The following is a 24797-nucleotide window of genomic DNA, read 5'->3' on the forward strand; positions in this document are numbered from 1 at the left end:
TAGGTGCCTCTTATACTTTGTAAGAACCGAAGTCTGAACCATTACAGAGGTTTAAACCAACATCTCAGACTAGAAGAAATTACTCTAGCATCAAGAGCATGGACCCATAGAAAGGCCACTGGAGACTACTTTACTATACTATCATCAAAAGGAGTAAGGAAAATTCATCTTTTCTTTATTGTTTCTTGCTTTCTATTTTAATTTTTAAAATTTATATTTATTGTGTTTTTCTCACACGTAGGAAATTTGCTATCGTTATGACCTGAAATAAAAATGCATGTGCAGAAAAATGCGTTTTCTAAGTTTGTTTCTACTTCTTCATTTTCTTTCGAAATCCCTGTGATCATAGATGTCAAACAGTTGGTGGTAACGAACTGTAAGTAAGGAGTGACCCGGCTCAATAGTAACCGAAACTCTAAAAAACGGAACTTTGATACGAATAGATACATCAAAAGAATCAGATTCTATGCTTATTTCAAATATTTAAGTTTCATCAAGTTTAGTCTTACCCATCAAAAGTTAAGTGCCTGAGAAAATTTGCCTTATTTTCGAAAAAAGGGGGAAACAACCCCTAAAAGTCATAGAACTTAAATGAAAAACACACCATCAGATTCACCGTATCAGAGAACCCTACTATAGAAGTTTTTAAACTCCTATCTGCAAAAATGTGGATGTTTTTATTTTTTGCCAGAAGAAAGATCACGGATGCGTGTTAATTGTTTTTTTTTATTATTATTATTTTCCCAGGGGTGATCGTATCGATTCAGTAGTCCTAGAATGTCGTGAGAGGACTCATTCAAACGAAAATTAAAAGTTCTAGTCCCCATTTTTAAGTGATCGAAAAAATAGGAGGGCAACTGGGCCCCCTCCCACCCTCATTTTTTTCCGAAGTCAGCCAATCAAAATTTTGAGATAGCCATTTTGTTCAACATTGTCGAAAATCTAATTAATATGTCTTTGAGGATGACTTAATTCCCCAATTCCCCCCAGGGGAAGGGCTGGAAGTTATAAACTTTGCCCATTGTTTACATATAGTATTGGTTATTGGGAAGTATACAGACGTTTTCAGGAGAGTTTTTTTTCTGGTTGGGGGAGGTCGGAGTAGGGGTGACGGGAGAGAATCTGTCCATGGAGGATGTTTCCTTGGGGGGAGGTACATTTCTATGAAGGGGGCGCCAGATTTCCCAGCATTATTTAAAAAACGATCAGAAATTAAATAAAAAACAAGTTCTTTTCAACTGAAAGTAAGGAACAACATCAAACTTAAAACGAACAGCAATGATTACGTATATGAGGGGGTTTGCCCCCTAGTAAATACCTCGCTCATTACGCTTAAGTTTTTTTTTAGTACTTTCAAAAGAGCTATCTATTCTAATTAACCGGCCTTTGTGATTCAGGGGTTTGTGATTCGAACAAAATTCGAACTTTAGCGTAAAGAACGAGGTATTGAATAGGGGACGAACTCCCTAATATGCGTAACAAAAACATACGAATACAGTAATTCGTGACGTAAGTTTTCGTAAGTTACGTCAGAACAACATTTCGAGAAAGCCATTTAGCCAAAAAAAGGAAAACTAATGTGCGAATTTCGTTTTAATTGTTCATGTACGGTGAGCCAAAATCAAAGCTTCATTAATTCAAAAGCAATCAGAAATTAAATTAAAAAACAAGTTGTTTTAACTGAAAGTAAAGAGCAACATTAAGAATTTAAACAAACAAAAATTATTATGTATATGAAAGGGGATACCCCCTCCTCAACGCCTCGCTCTTTACGCTAAAGTTTGACTCTGTCTCAGAACTTTATTTTTTAAAACAATAAAAAACTTTAGCGTAAAGAGGGAGGCGTTGAGGAGGGACAGCCCCTTTCATATACGGAATAATTTCTTTTCGTTTGAAGTTTTAATGTCGCTCCTTACTTTCAGTTAAAAAAAACTTGTTTTTTGATTTAATAACATAAAAAGAATGTGCTTATTATGCTTATCCCAAATATATAAGATTTATTAAGTTTAGTTTTATCCATCAAAAGACACGAGCCTGAGAAAATATGCCCTGTTTTCGAAAAAAGGAGCCCCCCCCCAAAAAAAAGCCAATGAATCTTAACAAAAATCCCACCACAATATTCAGCTTATCATAAAACTCTACTGTAGTGCATTCTAGCATTTATCTACAAAAAAAGGGAATGTTTGGGTTTTGAAATGTTGTTATTGTTATTTTCTCGCGGTGATCGTTTCGAACAATTGATCCTAGAAGATCGGCAACGGGGCCATTTGAACGGAAATTAAAACATCAAGTGCCCTTTTTAAGTGGCCGAAAAGATTGCGTGGTAGCTAGCCCCACTCCCCGGGATGACCCCTCCCCCAAAGTCGTCCGACCAAAATTTCAAGATAACAATTTTTTCAGCATAGTTCAAAGGCCCAATAACTAGGCTTCTGGTGATGATATGACACTCTATAGTCCCTGGGGAAAGGGCTGTAAGTTTCGCAATTATGGCGATACAAGGTGAATCGTATCGAATCAATGGTCCTAGAAGATTGGCCGAAGGCTCATTCGAACGAAATTTAAAAGTTCAACGGGCCCTTTTTAAGTCACCAAAAAGGGTTGAGGGCTGTTAGCCCCCTCTCCCATTCCCTCAAAGTCGTCCAATTAAAATTTTGAGATAGCCATTTTGTTCAAAATAGCAGTTTACTCCAATAAATTTGTCTTTGGCGAAAACTTGACCACCCACAGCCCCTGGGGAAAGGGTTGTAAGTTGTAAAGTTTGTCAATATTGTTCACCTATAGTATTCTTAATTGTAATTAATTTAAAAAACTTTTTCCACAAAAAAAGTTTTTCAAAGAAAAGTATAGAACTCAATTAAACAAAAAATGAGCAAAAATAAAATCAAATAATCTACCAAGCGTGAAACAACCACAAATCAGCATCGATAAATAAATGAAACCCAAAACGAACAGAAATTACAATAATTAACCGAGTCAAACTCAAAACGAGCAGAAATTAACATAAGTTGGGCGCAAAACCCCTATGCCTTCCCAAGGCCAGAACAAAATTTGCACTTCACTGAAAAAGTATAAATGTTTTTACTTTTTTAACTTTATTAAATCAATTAATATCAACAGTTTGATTACTAAATATCAGTATATGTATATTAAACTGACAATGCACATTCATTTGTATTTTTTCAGTAAAATGCAAATTTTGTACTGGCCTTGGGAAGGCATAGAAGTTTTGCGCCCAACTTATGTTAATTTCTGCTCGTATTGAGTTTGACTCGGTTAATTATTGTAATTTCTGTTTGTTTTGGGTGTCATTTATTTATCGATGCTGATTTGTGGTAGTTTCACGCTTGGTAGATTATTTGATTTTATTTTCGCTCATTTTTTGTTTAATGGGGCTCTTTACTTTTCTTTGAAAAGCTTATTTTATGGAAAAGGTCTTTTAAATTAATTTCTGTTCGTTTTATATTGACATAGTCTTTTCAGGGAAAAAGAAAATAATACTTTAAATCTTTTCGTTTTTTAAGACTTTATAGTTTGGCCTGCTATTTTTATGCTGGAGAAAATTTTCCAGTAAGTTTTAACAACATACACCCTTTTAAAAATCTGGCCATAAACAGTACTGTTTAAATTAGTTTCAGACCTCCTTTAGTTGACCTGAAATGGAAAACTTGATACCATTCGCAAAAAAATCTTTTTACTTTCTTAGATAGCTTGGATACACTTACGCTATTTTGATTTGGTTAAATTTTAAGAGCAGAAATGGGAGGGTTGGCGTGGGAGTGGAAGTGGAAGGGATTAGTTGCCCTCAAATCACTTTCGACTATTAAATAGGGCATCAGGCCTTTTTATTTTCCATCGAATGAGCCTTTTTCGAAGTTCGTACGACAACTCCTTCGATACAAAGTGCCCTGGTGTAAACAACAACAGCAACAAAAAATAATACATTATACGAACTTCAATCTTTACAACAAAAATATCATGCCTTCCAATCACTTTTGACTATTAAAAAGGGCACTAAGCTATTCAATTTCCAATCGAATGAGCGCTTTTGGAAACGACAACGCTTTCTATAAACACCTTATATGCCCCCAGTGCATAATTTATCCTAAGGTCTTACCCTTAGGATAAGGTATTTATCCTAAGGTATTTAAGGTCCAAGGTATTTACCCTTATCCTAAGGTCTGTTAGGGTGGTTGTCAGCCTCTAAGACCGAATTTCCAGAACTTTCAACTACGTTAAACAACATGGCTATCTCAAAATTTTTATTGGATGTATTTGGGGAAATGGTGGGCGTGAGAGGGGTGTTAGTCGCCTTCCAATCACTTACGACTATTAAAAAGGGCACACGCCACTCCAATTTCCAATTGAATGAGCGCTTTTCGAAGTTTCTACGACAACTTCTTCAATACGAAGTGCACTGCCCTAAGGGAAAAAATTAATAAATAATACATTGTGCCAATATCGTTCTTATATGCCCCCAGGGCATAATTGAAAACCCTTACCCTGAGGGTTGTGGGGGAGTGTCCTCCTCTTTACTTAGTCCCGGTTTCTTGTCTCGTTCTCGAGTGTCCCCGTTCTTTACTTAGGCGGCGCGATCGTGCTGCCTATGATATATGCACCAACTTTCTATATAAACCTTATATGCCCCCAAGGGCATAACTTTCAACCCTTGCACTGAGGGCTCTGAGGGGGTTATCTTCCTAAAAGACCTAATTTCCAGAACTTTCGAATACATAAAACAAAATGGATATCTCAAAATTTCGATTGGATGTGTTTTGGAAAATGGTGGGCGTGAGAGGGGCGTTAGTCGCTATCCAATCACTTTCAACTATTAGAAAAGGCACCAGCTCTTTCAATTTCCAATTAAATGAGCCCTTTTGAAGTTTCTACGACAACGCTTTCAATAAAAACTTTATATACCACAGGGCATAATTTACAACCCTTGCCCTGAGGGCTGTGGGGGGAGGGGCTGTCATCCTTTCCAAAACTTAATTTCCAAAGACCTAATTTCCAAAACTATCAACTACTTTGAATAAAATGGTTATCTAAAAATTTTGATTGAATGTGTTTGGGGAAAAGGTGGGCGTGAGAGGGGGGTTAGTTGTCCTCAAATCACTTTTGACTATTAAAAAGGGTACTATCCCTTTGAATTTCAAATCGATTGAGCCCTTTTTCAAGTTTCTACGACAAAGATTTCAGTAAAAACCTTAAATGCCCCCGGGGCATAACTTATAATCCTTGCCCTGAGGGTTGTGGGGGAGTGTCCTCCTCAAAAATATATATTTTCTATCTGGAAATCAACTACGCTGAACAAAACGACTATCTCAAAATTTATATTGGATGTGTTGGGCGGAATGACGGGCATGGGGGGGGGCTAGTTGCCCTCCAATCACTTTCGACTATTAAAAAGAGCACTAGCCCTTTGAATTTCCAATCGAATGAGCTTTTTTTGAAGTTTCTACGACAATGGCTTCTTTAAAAAACCTTATATGCCCCCAGGGCATAACTTAAAACCCTTGCCCTGAGGGCTTTGGGGGAGTGTCCTCCTCAAAAATATATTTTCTATCCGAAAATCAACTACGCTGAACAAAATGGCTATCTCAAAATTTTTATTGGATGTGTTTGGGGAAATGATGGGTTTGGGGGGGCTAGTTGCCCTCCAATCACTTTTGACTGTTAAAAAGGGCACTAGCAATCGAATGAGCCTTTTTGAAGTTTCTACGACAACGCCTTCTATAAAAACCTTATATGCCCCCAGGTTATAACTTAAAACCTTTGGCATGAGGGTTGTGGGGGAGCGTCCTCCTCAAAAACATATTTTCTATGTGGAAATCAATTACGCTGAATAAAATGGCTGTCTCAAAATTTTGATTGGATATGTTTGGGGGAATGATGGGCGTGGGGGGGGCTAGTTGCCTTTCAATCACTTTCAATTATTAAAAAGGGTACTAGCCCTTCGAATTTCTAATCGAATGAGCCTGTTTTGAAGTTTTTACGACAACGTCTTCTATAAAAACCTTATTTGCCCCCAGGGCATAACATAAAACTCTTACCCTCGGGGTTTAGGGGGAGGGTCCAAAAATACATTTTCTATCTGGAAATCAACTACTCTGAGGAGAATGGCTACCTCACAATTTGCATGAAATATAGTTAAGAAAACGATGAGCGTAGGGGGGTCTAGTTGCCCTCCAATAACTTTCGACTATTAAAAAGGGCACTAGCCACTCCAATTTCCAATCGAATGAGCCTTTTTCGAAGTTTCTACGACAAATCTTTCGATACGAAGTGCCCGACTGCAGAAGAAGAAAAAAAACACATTGTGCCCACATGCGTTCTTTACTTAGGCAGCGCTGCCTATGATGTACATATCCTAGCCTTGTGCCCCTTCTCAACACCTTGCTCTTTACGCTAAATTTTTTTTATTACCTTAAAATGTAACATTATGATAAAGAGTCAAACTTTAGCGTAAAAGGATCTTCAAACAGATGGTTTTGACGCCTTTCAAACGAATCGCATGCACACATTTAAGTTAATCGTTATTATTTTTGTTATAATTATCAGAAACTCAAAACCAATTTAGAGAAGCACAATTCAATAAAATGTTTTGTATATTTTCCCCTTCCCCCTCCTATTCTCTGTAATATTGAATTTTCAGAAGTTATGCTAATATAAACAACAAATAGTGAAACTTGTAAAGGGAAAGTGACATTCCATAAATTTGTCTTTCGAAAAGTCTGTAACCTGATAATATGTTTTTTATTTTATTAGAGTATTTTAATGTAATTTTACTACGCTATTGAAATTCCATAGTCAGGTTTTTATAAGTCTGACAAACTCTGTTGGATCCAGAGCCGAATTTAAAGCTTTGACGCTTCTAGGTCCAAGCGTTTTTGTTGCTCCGTTTTTGCTGAGATTTTCGGGGAAATCCCCTGACAATTTGGGGATAGTGGAAGCACCAGGTGATACCAAACTCTCAACTGCTATTCTTGGGAGACATCTGACAGTTTATAAGTAGCCATGGAATTCCTGTGTTGTTTTAAAATCATTTTTCTGTGTAATAGGAAGCCCGGCGGCTGAGTGCACCTTGCACTTTGACAATAAATCACATCAGTCCAGTTTTTGTTACAAAAAAAGTCACTCAGGTATAATTTATGCGCCCCCTGGCATTTTGCGCCCTTAGGCGTGGGCATAGTGGGCCTATTGGTAAATGGTTGGAGCTGACACTCTTAAATGGCTTTTTGACTTTATAAAAAGTCTTCATTTCTTGGCTGAAAATCCTTTCAAGAATAGACAGGTGTAACCAAACACATAAATATTTGGAAAAAAAATTAGGCTCAATTATTTCTTTTAAAAAAAGTAAATCTATTAAGGTTTTTTTCTGTAACCAGCCATGCTATGCTAAGCGTAAAGGACATGGCTCATTTTTTTTTTTTTTTCAAAGAACCAATAGACTAATTTTCTGATTATAAAAGGTTGAAAAAAAAGCCATGGAAAGTCTGAAAACCTCCAAAACAAAAATGATAAGAAAAGCCATGGCAATTTTTTGAAATTAATAACAGATTAAGATGAATCAAGACTGAGTATGGAAGATATATTTATTAAAATGATCATTACCAAAGCTTAGGGTTGTTACTAGCCAAAATGTTTGGATGGGGGAGCAAGATATTTTACCGAGTGGCAGGCCATTTTTACCGACTGCTTTTGTCAATAATTACCATAATGTCCTTTCTGAACATAATACATATAATCATTGCACGAGTGGGTTAAACCTCTGTATTTACCAACCGAGATTCAGATTTCGGTACATACCTTGGCACTATTTTAATGATGTTTATTTAAACAAATGTAAAATTGTGGCATTATCTGTAAAATCACGGCAGGAGTCGGCAAAACTGTTGCGTTTACCGACCAATCGAGATTTCTGTAGATGACATTTTAGTATTTTCATGGTCTCTATTTAACCGAACCAAAAATTTTAGCGGCGTCAGAAAAATTGGGGTGCGGAGCTCCCCGATTTTACCGATTTTTTTTTACCGAGTGACCGAAAACATTTGGGGGGGGGCGCCCCCCTTACGTGACGGCCCTGCAAAAATTATAGTTTCTTGAAGTACTACTTTTAGGCAGAAGAAGGGAGTCAAAGATCCAGTCGACTTGGCATCCCATAGAGAAGATCCATCTGGGTGTATTATTTAATTTTCAAAGCTTCACTAAATTTTGATAACCAGGAAATTAGGTTTATTGAAATTTGTATTTAAGTTTAGTACGTTAGTTTAGTAAGTTGAATTTCAAACAGTTCGTGATAACGAACTGTAAGTAAGAAGCGATCCGGCTCAATATTAACCGAAACTCTAAAAAAAGCGAATTTTGATACCAATAGATAAATCAAAAGAATCAGATTTTGATGCTGATTCCAAATATATAAGCCTTACCCATCAAAAGTTACGCGCCTGTGAAAGCTTGCCTTATTTTCGAAAAAAGGGGGAACACCCTTTAAAGTCATACGACCTTAATGATAATTCAACCATCTGATTCAGCGTATCAGAGAACCCTACTGCAGAGGTTTCAAGCTCCTATCTGCAAAAATGTGGAATTTTGTATTTTTTGCCAGAAGAAAGATCACGGATGCATTTTTATTTTATTTTATTTTTTTCAGAGGTGATCGTATCGACCCAGTGGTCCTAGAATATGGCGGGAGGGCTCATTTGAACGGAAATTAAAAGTTCTAGTGCCCTTTTTAAGTGACCAAAAAATAAAGGGCAACTAGACTCCTCCCACGCTCATTTTTTCCCAAAGTCACCCGATCAAAATTTTGAGATAGCCACTTTGTTCAGCATGGGCGAAAAATATAATAACCATGTCTTTGAGGATGACTTAATCCCCCACAGTCCCCGGGGGAAGGGCTTCAAGTTATGAACCTTGCCCAATGTTTACATATAGTATTGGTTGCTGGGGAGTATACAGACGTTTACAGGGGAGATTTATTTCTGGTAGTGGCGGGGGGTGGATGGGGGGTTACTTGGGAGGATCTTTCCATGGAGGAAGATTTCATGGGGGAAGGGACATTGCTATGAAGAGGGCGCCGGATTACCCAGCACTATTTAAAAAAACGATTAGAAATCAAATAAAAAACTGAAAAAATTTTCAACTGAAAAACATAAAACGAACAGAAACTATTACGTATAGTATTGGGTTCGCCCCCTAGTCAGTACCTCTCTCTTTACGATAATTCTTTTAGTACTTTCATAGGAGCTATTTATTCTAATTAACGGCCTTTGTGATTAACGGGTTATTCTTAAAGAATCGGAAAAAAATTTGAACTTTAGCGTAAAGAGCGAGTGTATTGACTAGGGCGATGAAGCCCCCTAATATACGTAATAAAAATATGCGAAAATAGAAGTTTGTTACGTAAGTTAATTCGTAAGTTACATATATTTATTACTAATAAAAACATTCGTAAATAAAATTAAACAACTTTCGAGAAAGCCATATAGTCAAAATAAGTTAAATCAATATGCAAATTTAGTTTTAATTATTCATGTACGGTGAGCCAAAATCAAATCCTGCATTAATTTAAAAACGTTGAGAAATTAAAAAAAAGGGTTTTAATTGAAAGCAAGGAGCGACATTAAAACTTAAAACGAACAGAAGTTACTCCTCAAACCCTTGCTCTTTAAGCTAAAGTTTGACTCTTTCTCACAACTCTATTTTTTAAAACAATAAAAAACTTTAGCGTAAAGAGCGAGGCGTTGAGGAGGGGACAGCTCCTTTCATATAGGGAATAATTCATGTTCGTTTTAAGTTTAATGTCGCTCCTTACTTTCGGTTAAATAAAACTTGTTTTTTTTCTATTTAATAGTAATAAGCATCAGCTGAGATTTAAATCTAAATACAAAGCGACTAATTCTACTTGAACGTTAACGCTCATAAACGCTTGGACATGGGTTTATTGGTGTAAATTCGTTTGTCAAGAGTCCAACACGGAAATCGGGGAATAGAATTAAACCAACATTGAAAACTTGAGTATGTGATTTTTAATGAAACTTCTTACACTATAAAAACCTACCTGAAACTCTTTCTCTCTCCCTTTCTCTCGTGTCTTTAATATTTTATAACTTCTTTAGTGTAGAAGGACCCAAACTTTATTCTTGTTTATATTCCATCCATTTAAGTTTTTTTGCTCACCAAGTGCTTGATATCAATAGTTTACTTGCCAAGATGGCTGATTCGATAAAGTAAATAGGAGGCGAAGGGGGAAAATAGGAGTCAAAGGGGGATACCAAGTGCCTGATATCAATAATTCACTTGCCAAAGATGACTGATTCGATAAAGTAAATAGGAGACGAAGGGGGAAAATAGGAGGCACAAAGGGGGATACCAAGGGCTTGTTATCAGTAGTTCACTAGCCAAAATGTCTGAGTCGATACAGTAAATAGGAGGCACAGGGGGGGAAAATAGGAGGGAAAGGGGGATACCAAGGGCGTGATATCTGTATTTTAATTTCCAATATGGATTATTCGAGAAAGTAAATAGGAGGCACTGGGGGAAAATAGGCGGCAAAGGGGGATACCAAGTGCTTGATATCAATAGTTAACTTGCCAAGATGGCTTATTCGATAAAGTAAATAGGAGGCGAAGGGGGAAAATAGGAGGCACAACGGGGGATGCCAAGTGCTTGTTATCAGTAGTTCACTAGCCAAAATGTCTGATTCGATAAAGTAAATAGGAGGCAAAGGGGGGGGGGAAATAGGAGGGAAAGGGGGATACCAAGTGCGTGTTATCTGTAGGTAAATTTCCAATACGGATGAGTCGAGAAAGTAAATAGGAGGCCAAGGGGGAAAATAGGAGGCAAAGGGGGATACCAAGTGCTTGATATCAATAATTCACTTGCCAAGATGGCTGATTCGATAAAGTAAATAGGAGGCGAAGGGGGAAAAGAGCATACATTGTTGTTTTTTCTTATACTCCTCTAATTTTTGGCAAAAAAGTGCTGTTACATTTGTTTGCCTTTTAAGATGGAGAATATGTTCAAGTAAACATAGTAATTTGTTCATAGTAATAACATAGCAATTTATTTATAGTAATTTATAGTAGTTTTCTGTTCGTTTTAAGTTTGAATTGAATCTTCAACTTAATCTTTACATGGTTTAAGATTTATGCATCAGTCTTGATTATATTTTTTTCAACATCATCATTTATTTTAAGTTTTCTTCGTTTTGGTTTCATTTATTCTTTAATAGTAAGTTACGGCGGCTTTGAGTTTGAATTGTTATAGGACTTTATTTCCGCTGCTATTAATCTTAAATCTTTACATTTTTTTTTAACTTCGTTTTTGAAAAGTTTTCAAAATTAATCATGTAAATAGTGTGTTGAAGACTGAATATTATAATACTATATTGCTATGAGTAATTGCTTTAGCTTTTTTAGATTAAGAGAATAAAGAAATAATAAGAAAGTTTTATTTTCTGATAAATTTAGAAGGTTTATAGTTTGAGGTCAATAGAATTTGTTGTCATTAAATTCTATAAAATTCTTTTTTGTCATAGAATTGTTTCCCAATTTTTTGTCAATAGAGCATCTGCCAGAACAGGTAGTTCGATCCCAACCAAAATTAAAAAGAGATAAAAGCTGATGTTGTGGTTTGGCTTTTCAAAACTTGATCGTGAAGCTTGTGTTATTGGCTTCTATAGGAATATCAACACAATAGCCGATCTACTTTTCTTTTGACTATTGTCGTAATTATTTATTACGACACTATTATTTATTTTTTATTAATTATTAAGTATTATTCTCTGCCAATTTGCTAAATTTGAACAAATTTTCTGAGGGGAGTCTTTTTTACCAACTGAGTGTAGTTAGCTGATTTGCTTTTATAAATGGTTCATACGTAATGTATTACCAGAATAAAAAAAATGAAAAATCTAAAAATAAAACTTTTCACAATTCAATTGCAAATGGAGCACCTATTTTTTTTCATTTTGTTTACCACTCCCGGTTGTTGGCGCACAGCCCATTAGATCTATGTAAATTGCTTGTCTAATATTTTGTGTTTGTGTTTCAGAATCCTGCATTCTATGACTTAGGGGAAAATACCCCAAGATTTTTTGACGATATGCCTCTAAAGCAAGAGCTAAAAGACATACTGCATGAAAAATCTCTGAAAGTTGCGACCAATGTTCAGGTAAGGTTTTTACTCGTGTAGAACTGTCATGTAAGCTTGGGTTTTATGGAAAAAAAAAAACATCAAACCCGTAAAAGGGGTCACCGGTTCACTTTGTTCACAACATACAACACATTTTTATCTACCTTCAATTCTTATGGTGGTAATTAGAATACCCGGAAAAGGTCTCATTACGGAGAAATACACCTCAGAACAGGAAAGTGGTTTTTTCCTTTTGTTTTCTTAAAGTATTTTCGGGTATTGAGGGACAATTTTTTCAAGTCCTCACACTAACAATCGGAAAAATTGGCATATAAATTGATACAGTCAAGGAAACTTCCCCTCCAAAAATTGAACACAAAGGGCTCTTACAGTCTAGGCCCTAGCAGGCTTTCAAGCTTCACAAGTCGTGAATTCACTGAAAAATGGACTTAGTAGCCTAATTCTAGTAGACATATACCCATCCAAACCTTTAAAGGGGCAGCAATGTACCCATCTTGGAGGACGTGAGGGTCCAATTTCGTTAATATTTCGATTCAGTAAGTGTCCAGATCGTTGAGATTCTTCCCATGTTGTTTCTGTGATTAGTCTTGTAGGATGGAGAGGTGGAGGGGAGCGGCTGAGGAATGTGTTCCTTTCTTCCAAACCAATAATTCTTGTTAATGGTAATTACTTTGGAGTCCAGGGATTTATCACTGAGTTCCGTAATTTTCTGTATGGCTTAGTAATTTTTTAAGTGCTTTACGGAATCTGGTAATTTTCTTTAATTATGTTAGTCCTTGGTCCTATCTGGCTCAGCAATTGAACTAAAAAATATAAAGGATTAAGTAGTTTTTTGAATAGTATCTAGCCGATATTTTAATATCAGTTTTTTTATTAGTTTATATGAACGTTTCATTTCTCTTAGATTTAGAATATCCTGTTTTTTTTTTTGTTTTTTTTACGTATCTAGCAGGGAATCACCGTGTTTTTTGGAATATACCCTTCTTCTTCTAAGTTGAGAAAGGCATTGCGCTGAAAGTACGGAAAATCAAAAGATTTGCATTAAGACTGCACAGGGAACATAACCTTCAATAAAATAAATCTGAAACGGAATATTTAATAAGTTTATTTAATAACGTCTACTAATGAGTATTCATTCCATGTTAGGGACTATTTTTCAGTTCCTATTTTGGCGTTGGTGCTTGTTTGTTGCATCAACGAAATCAGTTCATTCAATGCACCCGGAATAGTAACATCCCTCTGCGAGCGCTGTGTAAAATTTGCTGTGAAATATCTTGGGCGTTCGTTTATCGATCTATTTGAAAATTATAAACATTATTTGGTAGAAAAAAATACAAAAATTTATTTGATAAGCTGATAAGTGAAGTGCCTAGTGAATTATCTTGAACGTTCGTTTTTCGAGCTATTTGAAAATTATAAACATTTTTGGATAGCAATATGGTTAAGAAAAGCGGAAAGCGATCAAGACAAAGCGATTTGGACGAGTCTAGAGGGTCCACGGAATCGACTGATAATGTTTCAAAGTTGGATAAAATCCTTGCAATCGTCGAAGAAACTAAGAATGATATTTCGGAAATAAAAAGGGAAATCAGTGACATTAAGTCTGGTTTAGCGTCCCTAACGTCTCGTGTTGAAAATTTGGAATTAACAAAAGTGACCCACAAAAATGAGTTATCTAGTATCAAGCAGGAAATATCGGCACTACGTAAACAAATTGCAAAGGACCCTGGTTTTGGTGAGTTAGCTACGAGAGTCCTTGTGGTAGAAAACATGGATAGAAGAAGGAATATTATTCTATGGAACATAAAAGGTGAATCTAAGTCAAAAGCTAAGGAGCATGTTAACGCCTTACTTTCCCAACACCTTGGGATTAATACCCAATTTGAACTACTTGAGTTTACGGATCGATTTATCAAAATCCAGCTCCAGGATGATAAGGACAAGTTCTGTATCCTTCAGGAAACAAGAAATTGCGTGAAAACCCGTTCAGAAGAGTAGCCGGAAGTGAAGCTCCCTATGTCTATATAACAGATGATGTGACAAAAGGTGTTCGTGACATTCGTAAATCCCTGAAAATCAAACAGAAAGAATTGAGAGAAAAAGGAGTCAGTGCTTGGATCCCCCCAGTCTTCCCACCTGTATTATGCTTGGTTGAGAATGAGCAAAAAGTGAAGCTTAAATGGTATAATGTCGTATAAGTCAAATGCGTAAAAAATGTATCGGAAGTGGATTAAAGTGGTTTTTTAGTATGTTTGAATGGATTTATGATTGTAGTTAGTTGTGATTTAGCTCAGGTATCCATGATTAAATTGCGCTCGCCTTCGGGTGATGATAAGGATAATGGTTAAAATGAGTATGATATCAAATATTGTTTATGTATTTATATTTAGTTCTTATTTTTTATTTTCGAAATTTTGTTGCCTTTTTTTTTTTTTTCTTTATTTTTTTTTATTTTATTTATATCGTCTCACGGAAATGGGATGCGAAATTTTTTTTGAGTTTGGATTATGGATGAGTTAAGTTTTTTAGAAATTCCTGCTGGTAGGCTGGAGGAACTGGAAAAAAATCCTCTTGATATTAATATTTTTTTCATAGATTTTTGTAACAAGATCAAGATTTGCCAAATTATTATAATGCACCTAAAAATAAATATTTATTTGTCATTATCTTCCACCTTTAAATAATCAATTTAAACGACTGTCATTTTGGAATTGTAGAGGATTAAATAGCAGCTTTAATTTTTTGCATGATTTTCTTAAAGGGTCGTCAACAGTTGTGTTAGGAATTTGTGAAACATTTCTTGATAAAAATAATACATTCCAACATTATGAAAATTATAAGTTTTTTTCATGCTAGTCGAAATAAGAATAAGAGAGAAGGAGTTGGTATTTTTATACAAGATGTTTTGCATCTTCTTTACGTAATGAATTTATGGTTTGGAATGTTGAGATGCTATTTAAGAGTTGTGTAGTAGAAGTGAATGATGGAAGAAATACTTTTTGGTAATTGTAGTATATCGGCCACCATCGTCTAGTGTTCAAGAGTTTTTAAGTCAATATGAGTCGTTGTTAGATGCCCTCAGCCAGCAACACCCTCCATTTTATGTAATGGGGGATTTTAATATTGATTTAATGCGAAATAATGTTTCGACAACGAATAAGGGATTAGAGTTTTTGAATATTTCATTTTTACATGGTTTGTCACTTACTTGTTTACTACCATCAAGAATCTGTGATAACCATGCAACTCTTATTGATAACATTTTTACATCTGAAAATTGCCTTGATACCCATATTATTTTGAATGACACATATGATGATTGTTTTGTTGTTTCTGACTTCTCCGGATCAGGAGTGGAATGTGAAAAGAGACCAGATGAAAGTTATAAAAGGATAATTAACCAAAAAAAGATAGATGAGATGAAAGTAAAAATAGGAGATATATATTGGAATGATGTCCTAAATGTTGAAGACCCGAATCAGTCAATTGTTTTATTTTATAGTAAATTTAACCAAATATTTCACCAAGTATATCCTATGATATTAAGAAAGAGTAAGGATTTGCCTCGTAAACCATGGGTTACTGAAAGCCTGTTAAAGAGTATAAAAGAAAAAAATAGATTGTATAAGGTGAAGATGCAGTACCCAATTGAAATTAATATTGAAAATTTTAAAAAATATAAAAATCGGTTAACTCTTGTTCTCAGAGAAGCGGAAGCAAAATATTATCAAAATAAATTTCACAAATGTGATTCACCCCGGGAAACATGGAAATTAATAAATAAAAAAATGAATAATATTAAAACAAGAAATATTCCATCTCACATTACAAGTCATGAAGGAGTCAAGATAACTGATGAGAGAGAGATGGCTGAAGCATTTGCTGACCATTTTAGAAAAGTTGGACATGGTCTGGTGGATCAAATGTCTGCTGGAACACATAATCATAGAAAATATTTACCAAATAAAGTAGATAATACTATTTTTATGTACCCTATCCGGTTCTCGGAATACCAAAAAGCCGTTACTAGTTTGAAAAATGGATTTTCGAAAGGGTGTGATGGCATGTCGACTTCTCTGTTTAAAGAATTAGCTTGTGTACTTTTTCAGCCGCCTTTATATATTTTTAATTCTTGTATTCAAAATGGATTTTTCCCAGTTTGTCTAGCTAAAATTTTACCTTTGTTTATAAAAGGTGATAAAGATAACCCAAACAATTATAGGCCAATTACTATTTTATCACCTGTTTCTAAAGTTTTTGAAAAGATAATAAAAAGTAGATTTATTTCATTTCTGGAAAAGAATAAGTTTTTTTCTCCTAATCAGTTTAGTTTTTTGAGTGGTAGATCAACAGAGCAAGCAGTAGCTGCTTTACATCATTTCTTATCAGAGGCTATGGATGATAGTTATTTGGCGGCAACTATATTTTTTGACATAAAAAAAGCTTTTGATACAATAGATCATGCAATTCTTTTTGATAAGTTGGAAAATATAGGAATCCGTGGAATAGCTCTGGATTTAATGAGATCGTATTTATCTGAAAGAAGTTTTAAAGTCCAAGTTTGTGAAGGATCATCTCATATTTTTCCGTCAGAAAATATAAGGGTACCGCAGGGATCTGTATTGGGGCCGATACTTTTTTTGATTTATGTAAATGATCTTCCAAATTGCATGCCTTCAGGTGATGAGTCAGCAATATTGTTTGCGGATGATACAGCAATTAATTTGAGGGCGGGCAACGAGGAGGACTTACGATTGTCCTTGGAGACTGTTGCTTTGAATGTAAATTCTTGGTTTCATGCTAACCGATTAATACCTAATTTAGAGAAGTCGGAATTTATGGTTTTTGGGAGAAGTTCGAGGTCAGTGAAGCGTGTGTCATTTCAAATGATTAATATTGGAGCTTCCTCCATAAAAAGAGTGGATGTATTTAGGTATTTAGGTATTTATATTGATTCAACTCTGTCGTTTAAGGCGCATATTAGTAAAATTAAAGCAGCAGTGTCCAGGAATCTCGGTTGTTTGCATAGATTAAAGTTTCTGTTTCCATACCAAATCATTAGAACTTTATATTTTTCATTAATTGATTGTTATTTCCAGTATTGTCCGAGCGTTTGGATGCTGAGTTTCCCTTCACATTTACGAGGACTCCAAATTGTTCAAAATAAATCAATAAGAATTCTGGACCATTTTTTAGCACACCCTAGGAAGACAGAGGAATTATCTGAAATTAAAACATCTTTTTATTTTTTGATATTCTTGATTTACAACAAATTTTGCACCTTAATTTGGGCATATGGTTTTTGAAAATCCAACAAAGATCATTTTTTTCAATAGTTTGAAACTTTTGGTTGAAAATAAACATAGCCATTTATCAAGAGCTAGGATTAAGTTTCTTTTCCCGTTTGTTAAAAATGAGAGATCAAGACTAAGTTTAAGATATCAACTTCCTCAGATTGCGAATAAATATAAGTTATTTGAATTAGTAAGTGAATCACCATCACTTTACATGTATAAAAAGAAATTGAAAAAGAGGGTCCTTTCAGCCTACAGTAGCGGGGATTGATTGTATTATTGATTTGTTTATAAATTTTTAAGTAAATCCCATCCCTATCTCCGTGAGTCGATAGTTAAGTTATGTATATTTTTTTTTTTCATTTCTTCTTTAAATTTATTTTAAATTTTGTTATGTTCTTATCAAATTTTCTTTTTTTTCTCGAGTCATGTTAGCGGGATGTGTAATTTTTTTTCCCCCTATTGTTTGATAAAGGAGACATTACGAGATTCCTCTCTTCTCCTTTGTACAAAATTTATGTATATGTTTTTGTTAAATAAAGTCAAATCAATTCAAGTTTGTGCCCTGAGGACGGTTTGAGCAGAAGTTTCGATTTGCATCATTGTCTGATTTCCACTGGCTGGAATTTGTTTATCTTTTATTTGTTTTATTGTTTTTCTCAAACAAATAAGGAGACAAAACAAGTATGACCTAACCTTCCTTATGTTTCTTTCATTATAGACCTAGAGAGATAAGGGCGTATCCATGATTTTTGTACAGGGGGTTATTTTTCGGGGGGACGGTACATAAAAGTGTTAAAAACGCGTCACAATTTCGTTTATATATATTCTTGTCACCTTCTTACGAGCCAGACAAAAATTTCGTGGGATGAGTTCAAATCCGGTAACACACCCACCCCTTCTTGATGCAGCCTTGTAGAGAGTCGTATTGAGCCCGATATTTTGTACACCCTCCTACTCGATGTATAGTCACTCATAAGAGTAGTTAAAATATCCTTAGATTACTCTGAAGGAAATCCCCAACATCCGCCTTAACTTCAACCTCAACTTCCAAGTGCCCATGTGTCTGATTCCTACTCAACAAATGTGATTAACACGGCTACCAGTACCCTGATACTAGATTTAAATTTGTCTTTCTATCGTTCAAACCTTTTCAACTATGAAAAATAACCCTGAGCCTCGGGTATTTTTACCTTTAACATCTTCATAACACACACCTTCCTAATTAGTAATACAACAACAAAACTTTTCAACCAGAGGTAAAGGACAAATTTAAAATTGAAAGTGAACGGAAACAATAAATTATGAATAAATTACAAGAATATGAAGAAACCGAACATAAATTCTGACAAAGAAACATGGTTTTATCTCCATTACACTCACCAAAAAGCTAAACTGTGGTTTTTTTTTACTAAACTATCATTAACTGTAATTTAGCTAAACTGCTAAATAGACAAACTACGATATAGTGTCATGTCACTTAGCTTAACTCGTATAGATTAAGCAGTCATTTATGTCATTGTTTTACCAAAAAACTAAATAGAATGCATATGTGCATTCTGAGTGTTTGTTTATAGATTGTATTCTGTGTTGCTATGGCCCACAGGCTTTTTGCAATAAATCTTATCTTATCTTATATATAGAGTTTTATTTAGCCAGCTGATTTGAGAGGTGATACCAAACTCTCAGCGGCTATTCTTGGGAGACATTTGACAGTTTATAAGGGGCCATGAAATTCCTCTGTTGTTTTAAAATTTGTTTTCAAATTTTCAAATTCCTATTCTGTGAACAGGCTGCGCGGCTGTGAAGTACGCCTGGTACTTGATGTTAAGTCACACCAGTCCAGTTTTTCAAGAAAAAAAAGTCCCTCAGTGATAATTTATTCCGCCTCCTGCAATTGTGTTCCCCTAGGCCTGAGCCTATTTGTAAATATGGGCCTAGGTGTGTCACAAACACGTGGTTACTGGGAAAAGTTACTATTGTTAAGCTAGTTTAGATCGTTATCGAAGAAACAGTCCAGGTAATTTTCCTAAGTTATGTCTATGTAATGCAAGTTATAGCTCTAGACTTGTCGCCAAATTGCATGTTTTGCAGGTAACATAATTCTTAAGGTACTTAGACGAACTGTTCTCTCCCTAGGATTTAAAGTAACTTCATTTTCATTAGGTTGCAAAATAGGTAGCGTGCTTTGGTTTCTATTATAAGGATAAAACTATACGAAGAGTAAGATTCAACAAAGTAACCCAGGTTTTTTGTCCAAGCTAACCAAAGTTTCTCAGTATCTCTGTGAAGGGCGAGTTTCTTGTGAATTTAATTTCCTAATTTCGATGATTACTTGATTACTTTCCTAATTACTTGATTGAGACTTTTAACGGAGACCAATTTCTAATTAGGCTGTCATCAACAAGGGTTCTCATAGACACGCTTGACCAAAGCCGAGTCAAAATTCTGGGACTTACGTCGTCACTTTATAGTTATATCAATTGAAGATCTGTGTTCATATACATGGGCGTACGTAAGGGGGGGGGGGCAGGGAGCAGCTGCCCCCCTAGAACTTCAAATTTACACTAAATATGGTTGAAAAAGCAGATGGTGGAAAAGGCAGATGGCTAAAAAAGCAGTTGACAAAAGGTAGATGGTTGAAAAAGCTGGAAATAAACACCTGGAATGACAGAATAAAAGTCAAACAAGAAGCAATTATTCATAATGTCTTGGAAAGATTTAGCTGTAATCCAAGAAGATTAATGCTTAGGCTTATTGATGATTTATAATTTTTGGTGATTACTAATTAATAAAGATTTCATAGTTATGATTGAGCTTGCTGGCAATGTAAGGTTTTGTGAAACTGGCAATAGAATTTCAACCCCCCTCCTCCTCCTTCATAACTGAATCGTTTCCCCTCCCCCCTCCCTAGAGAAGCAGCTGCGTACGCCCATGTCCATATGGGCTTTCCATTAGCAGGTGTTACCCGTATTACCTCTCCCCTTGGTGATGCAAAATTGTAGCAATTTGTTATTAATTCAGTTCTCGTCAATCGGAATGTCTTGATACTTTTAAGTGATTTTAAGAAAATAATCAAAATTTTGTGACAGCATGCTTTTCATACCATTTTGAGTTAACCAGTTTATCTAGTGGAAATACTGACGAAGGCTAATACAAATTTTGTAAATGAAAACTGGATTTGATACGAATTGCGCAACCTACAAGAAACTCCTAGTTGTATAGATCAAAGCATAATCATCCACTATTCAGTAGATGATTATACTTTGGTATAGATCGACTTTGAAAATTAAAAGGCGTTGTTTCAACAGACATTGATTTTATAGTACACTTTTTTCCAATCTTTTTTTCCAAATTGCGTACCCTCTTTAGAGAAGATTTTTATCTTGGAGTACCCCTTCTACGTAGTACTGTTGACCACATATAATACTTTTAAGAAATCAGCTTAGGCTTCTTCGTCATCTTAATAAAGACTGAGCTCAAATTAGATACACAGTATGCATGAAAACTGAGTGTTTTCATAGTGCTAGAAAAGAAAACTAAATCAAATTAAAAAAAAAATAAGAAAAATTATAAGAAAAAGAACATTGTGTCAGAACATTTGCAGTTATATTTTGAGCAATTTAGAGTGAACATTTATGAACAGAAAGCTTACTATATTTATGAACAGAAAACGTAGTACCTTTCAATAAGATCCTTGAGCTTGGATGTATGAGCTGAGTTTTTTTTAAGTGGACCAAATGATGGCAGGTAGAGCCTTACATCTTATGCAGCTCCTTAAATATGGAGCTGCATTAACTTTACTTCAATGTTTGTTCTTGTTAAATATATAGGATGGAAATGCCCCTCAACAAGTACTGAGCTTTGGAAAGTAAAAGACAGTTCAGGACCTTATCACCAATCTTTTTTTATTTATTCATTTTTCGTGCCCAGAATTCAGTAAGATTTGCATGTTTGAACTCAGAACACAAAGAAGAATCTGTTGAAATTTCAATTAATGCCTCTTTAGCTGAGATTGACTAGTTGAAATCTAGATTTCGTTACTATTTTGCTCCGGAAAGTATTTCCTGAACCAATATTTGAAGTGCATTTTAAGTGTGATAATATTACTTTTCACTTCCTCTGATAGTTTGAAAATATTCTCTATCAGGAAACCCCGAAGTGTGCCAAAAGCTTTACATTGGTTCTTGATGAGGCAGAATTTTTAAAATTATTGTTTCTTAATCATGGACTCAATCATGTCAGATACCTTGAAAATGCTAACGGCACAGTTCTGTTATCCTACCTTAAGTTTATTCATTTCTGAAAATTAAGACTTAAGTATGGAAGCTGCTGAAGCCAATTACAATCATGGAGCTTGGAAGCTAAATGAAAAGGTATATCTTTGAAAATGACTTGTGCTTCATTTCACAGTTCAAACCAACTTTTGAGTACTTTTTCCTCGAGATAACCAACGCAGCTCTGAAAAAGCAATGTAACATTTAGACTATGTATTTTCAAAAAGTAATTTGAATAGTATTGATTTTGCTGCACTTCCCTTAAAATAATTCAATATTTCGACTGGTTGATTGAGAACTTCTTTCAATGAATGAGGAAAGGGTTTTTAAGTTAGGCTTTGCCTATGGCTTCAGAAAATATGGGGAGCTGCATCTTTGATGCGACCCCTCAAACCTTTGTAACAGTTAGGTATTGATTTACCGCTAGCAGCAGTAACACCACAATAGTTTTTCCAACCGACCTCATAATGGTGAAGAACTTACAATTGAATTAAATATGTCCTCACCAAGACATCTTTCAGTGAGAGGATAGTATAGATGCGGGTTTTCCTCTAGCATATTGCTATTCAAATGTCTTGCAATTACAAGCAAAATTGATAAACTCAATTCATTAGTGCTGAATCCATTTAACTCGAAAAGAAGGGGCTTTCTTTTTTTATTTTTACTAACATAGATTCAATGTCATGTGACATATCCTTAATTCTCCAAGAACCTGTCTTGTATTTCAGGGGATTTTCTCGATTTTTTTTACATGTTCTTTACCATACACACATTTGAAAACCTCTTCAGTGCAATCAACATCTTTAATGCAATCGAAAAGAAGGGGATTTCTTTTTTTATGTTTACTAACATAGATTCAATTTAAAGTGACATATCCTAACATCTTCAAGAACCTGTAACCAGGGGATTTTCTCGATCTTTCCTACATGTTCTTCACCATAAACACATTTTAAAGTCTCTTTACGGCAATCAGAAATCAAATTTTAAGCAACCGTATGGTTTTTACCATATTTGCAATATGATAACTGATTCTGTATGGTACTTCCGCTATTGTACTTCTTTTCTTTGACAGGGGTGATGTATTTCGTTTCTGACCAGAGTAGAGACTGATGAGTGGTGCACTGTTTCTTGACCTTTTTAAACCTTTTCCATTTTGTTGAGATTTCAATTGTTCGCCAAGGGTTCGCGCACTGGACCTAGGATTTTCAGAAGTACTTTTTTTTAAATCCTTGCCAGAGCTCCAATCGTATAGTTTAGAGGATACAAAATCTGTCACAGCCGGTAAAATATATTTTCTAACCAGAGGTAGTGCAGAGCGAAACAGCTTAGCAAATCAACTACCAAGACCATAGCCAGACATTGATGAGCGACCTTTGTAGTAATCCATTCCATTGCCCAGTTGTATTGGGCCAAGAGTATTAACATAGCAGTCGATATCAGGACAAATGAAAACCACTTTTCTATTAGACATCTTGTTTTTTTTAAACCCCCACAACGATGGATCGGAAATTGAATACAATCACAGCCAACCCTTTTGATATTGCTAGGGGATCACCTAATTCAGTTCTTAGTGTTAACTGGCAGAGTTCCAAGTTCCAAATAGGAGGTGTTTACAGGGATATACTGAAGATGCTTTATATTATAATGATGAATATGTTATTGATTGGTTTTTCGTTCAGGAACTCGTAGGAGGGGGACATTGCTATTGCCAACTCGATGTTTCAACAAATGAAGCATAGAGAAATATACAAGTGTCCGTGGAGAAGGCAGGCGGGTAGTCAGCGAAAATAAAATTAGTGTTTCCAGAACTTTTACCGTTGATTATATTAAGCTCAAAGCCAGGAACATCCTTTAGATTATTATTGAGAATGGCATTTCCACTAGCACCGGTTGACATGATGCATATCTTGACCCCTATCTGTGAGCAGTTGAAATGAAATGCTCGTTTCGTGCGTACAAATATTCTTTTGTTGGTAAAACGACATAAATCATTCATACAAGTGAGTTCTTCTTAGGGTAATTCAATATATGGATAATCCATCCAATTGATCATTTGAATTTTATGTTGTTCGCTATGTGGTGGCGGCGGCCAATCATAGGGTCTAATTTTTATATCATATTTGCGATATTTTCACAGGATATTACAGCTGATTTTGAGAATTCTGTCGACAAGAGCCATTTCATGCGTGCCGTCGAATTTGCTGGTGGCAGAGAGTTTCGTCCAAAAAATCACTTGTTTTATTCAAATCATTGTAGAGAGGGTCGGAGACATTAGAAATGAATGTCACATAGAAATGATTGGGCATTGTTAATGTCTTCAACTGCAACCCAAGAGCCAAAATCAAAGTTGTATCCTAGCCAGCGAACAAGCACCTGTCTATTGTCCCTTCGAGCACGGCTCTTTAATATCTTTTCAATTTGATAAATTTCAGTACTGTTTCTAACTTTTTTTAGTTCATATTCATAAAAACCACCGAGGATCTCATCATCTTTGGTGTCTCGCAGACGATATGTCGTGGGCTCAGTGTCTAGGATTTTGGACATTTAAAAGTTCAGTGCTCCATAAATAATTCCCCTTTTCAAAAATATTGGTAATTCTATTAATTCGAATAATATCACCAACATTGAATTTTTTCTTCACATTTTTTGTTGTTGTTTATTCACTGGAATATTGCTTTAGAAAAGCATCAAACGCATTTTCATTGCAATGAACTTCCTGAGGGCTAACATTGGATAGGGATCGATGTGGTCGTTGGTTATATATTTGCAAGATTTTATCTAAATCGTGAATAAAAGCAGCAGTATTTTTCAGCGTGCAATATCTAGAAATTAATAGACGAATCATTCTTATCAATCGTTCAGCCAATGCAGCCTTTATCGAACTGTGACTATGATAGAGCTTTGTATTATGTTTCAATAGAACCTTTTTGCACATGAGGATTAACAAATTCGTTACCGCGGTCACTTTGAATTTTTCTATAGCAATCCTGTTAAAGAATACTCTCTAACGCCTGAGCAACTTCACCACCTCTCTTTGATCGCAATGGAATGACATATGCATAGCGACTAA

General features: G+C 35.2%; 1 protein-coding gene across 2 annotated transcripts in view; it reads left to right on the forward strand.

Annotated features, from left to right (window-relative positions):
* LOC148940136 (putative ATP-dependent RNA helicase DDX28) overlaps positions 1 to 24797 on the forward strand; it is a 128449-nt gene continuing 103652 nt past the window's right edge. The window contains exons 1-2 of one of the 2 annotated variants that reach the window (XM_089105935.1): positions 1 to 153; positions 12055 to 12174. In XM_089105935.1, the coding sequence (XP_088962061.1) occupies positions 12106 to 12174 (69 nt within the window). In that variant the 5' untranslated portion in view covers positions 1 to 153; positions 12055 to 12105. Of the gene's footprint in view, positions 154 to 12054; positions 12175 to 14316; positions 14339 to 24797 lie in introns of those variants that run through there. The other variant, XM_089105936.1, reaches the window with a different exon arrangement.

This window comes from Artemia sp. Qi Xiang Cuo, chromosome 20 (genome assembly GCF_049724085.1).
Source record: "Artemia sp. Qi Xiang Cuo chromosome 20, ASM4972408v1, whole genome shotgun sequence".
Lineage (NCBI taxonomy): Eukaryota > Metazoa > Arthropoda > Branchiopoda > Anostraca > Artemiidae > Artemia > Artemia sp. Qi Xiang Cuo.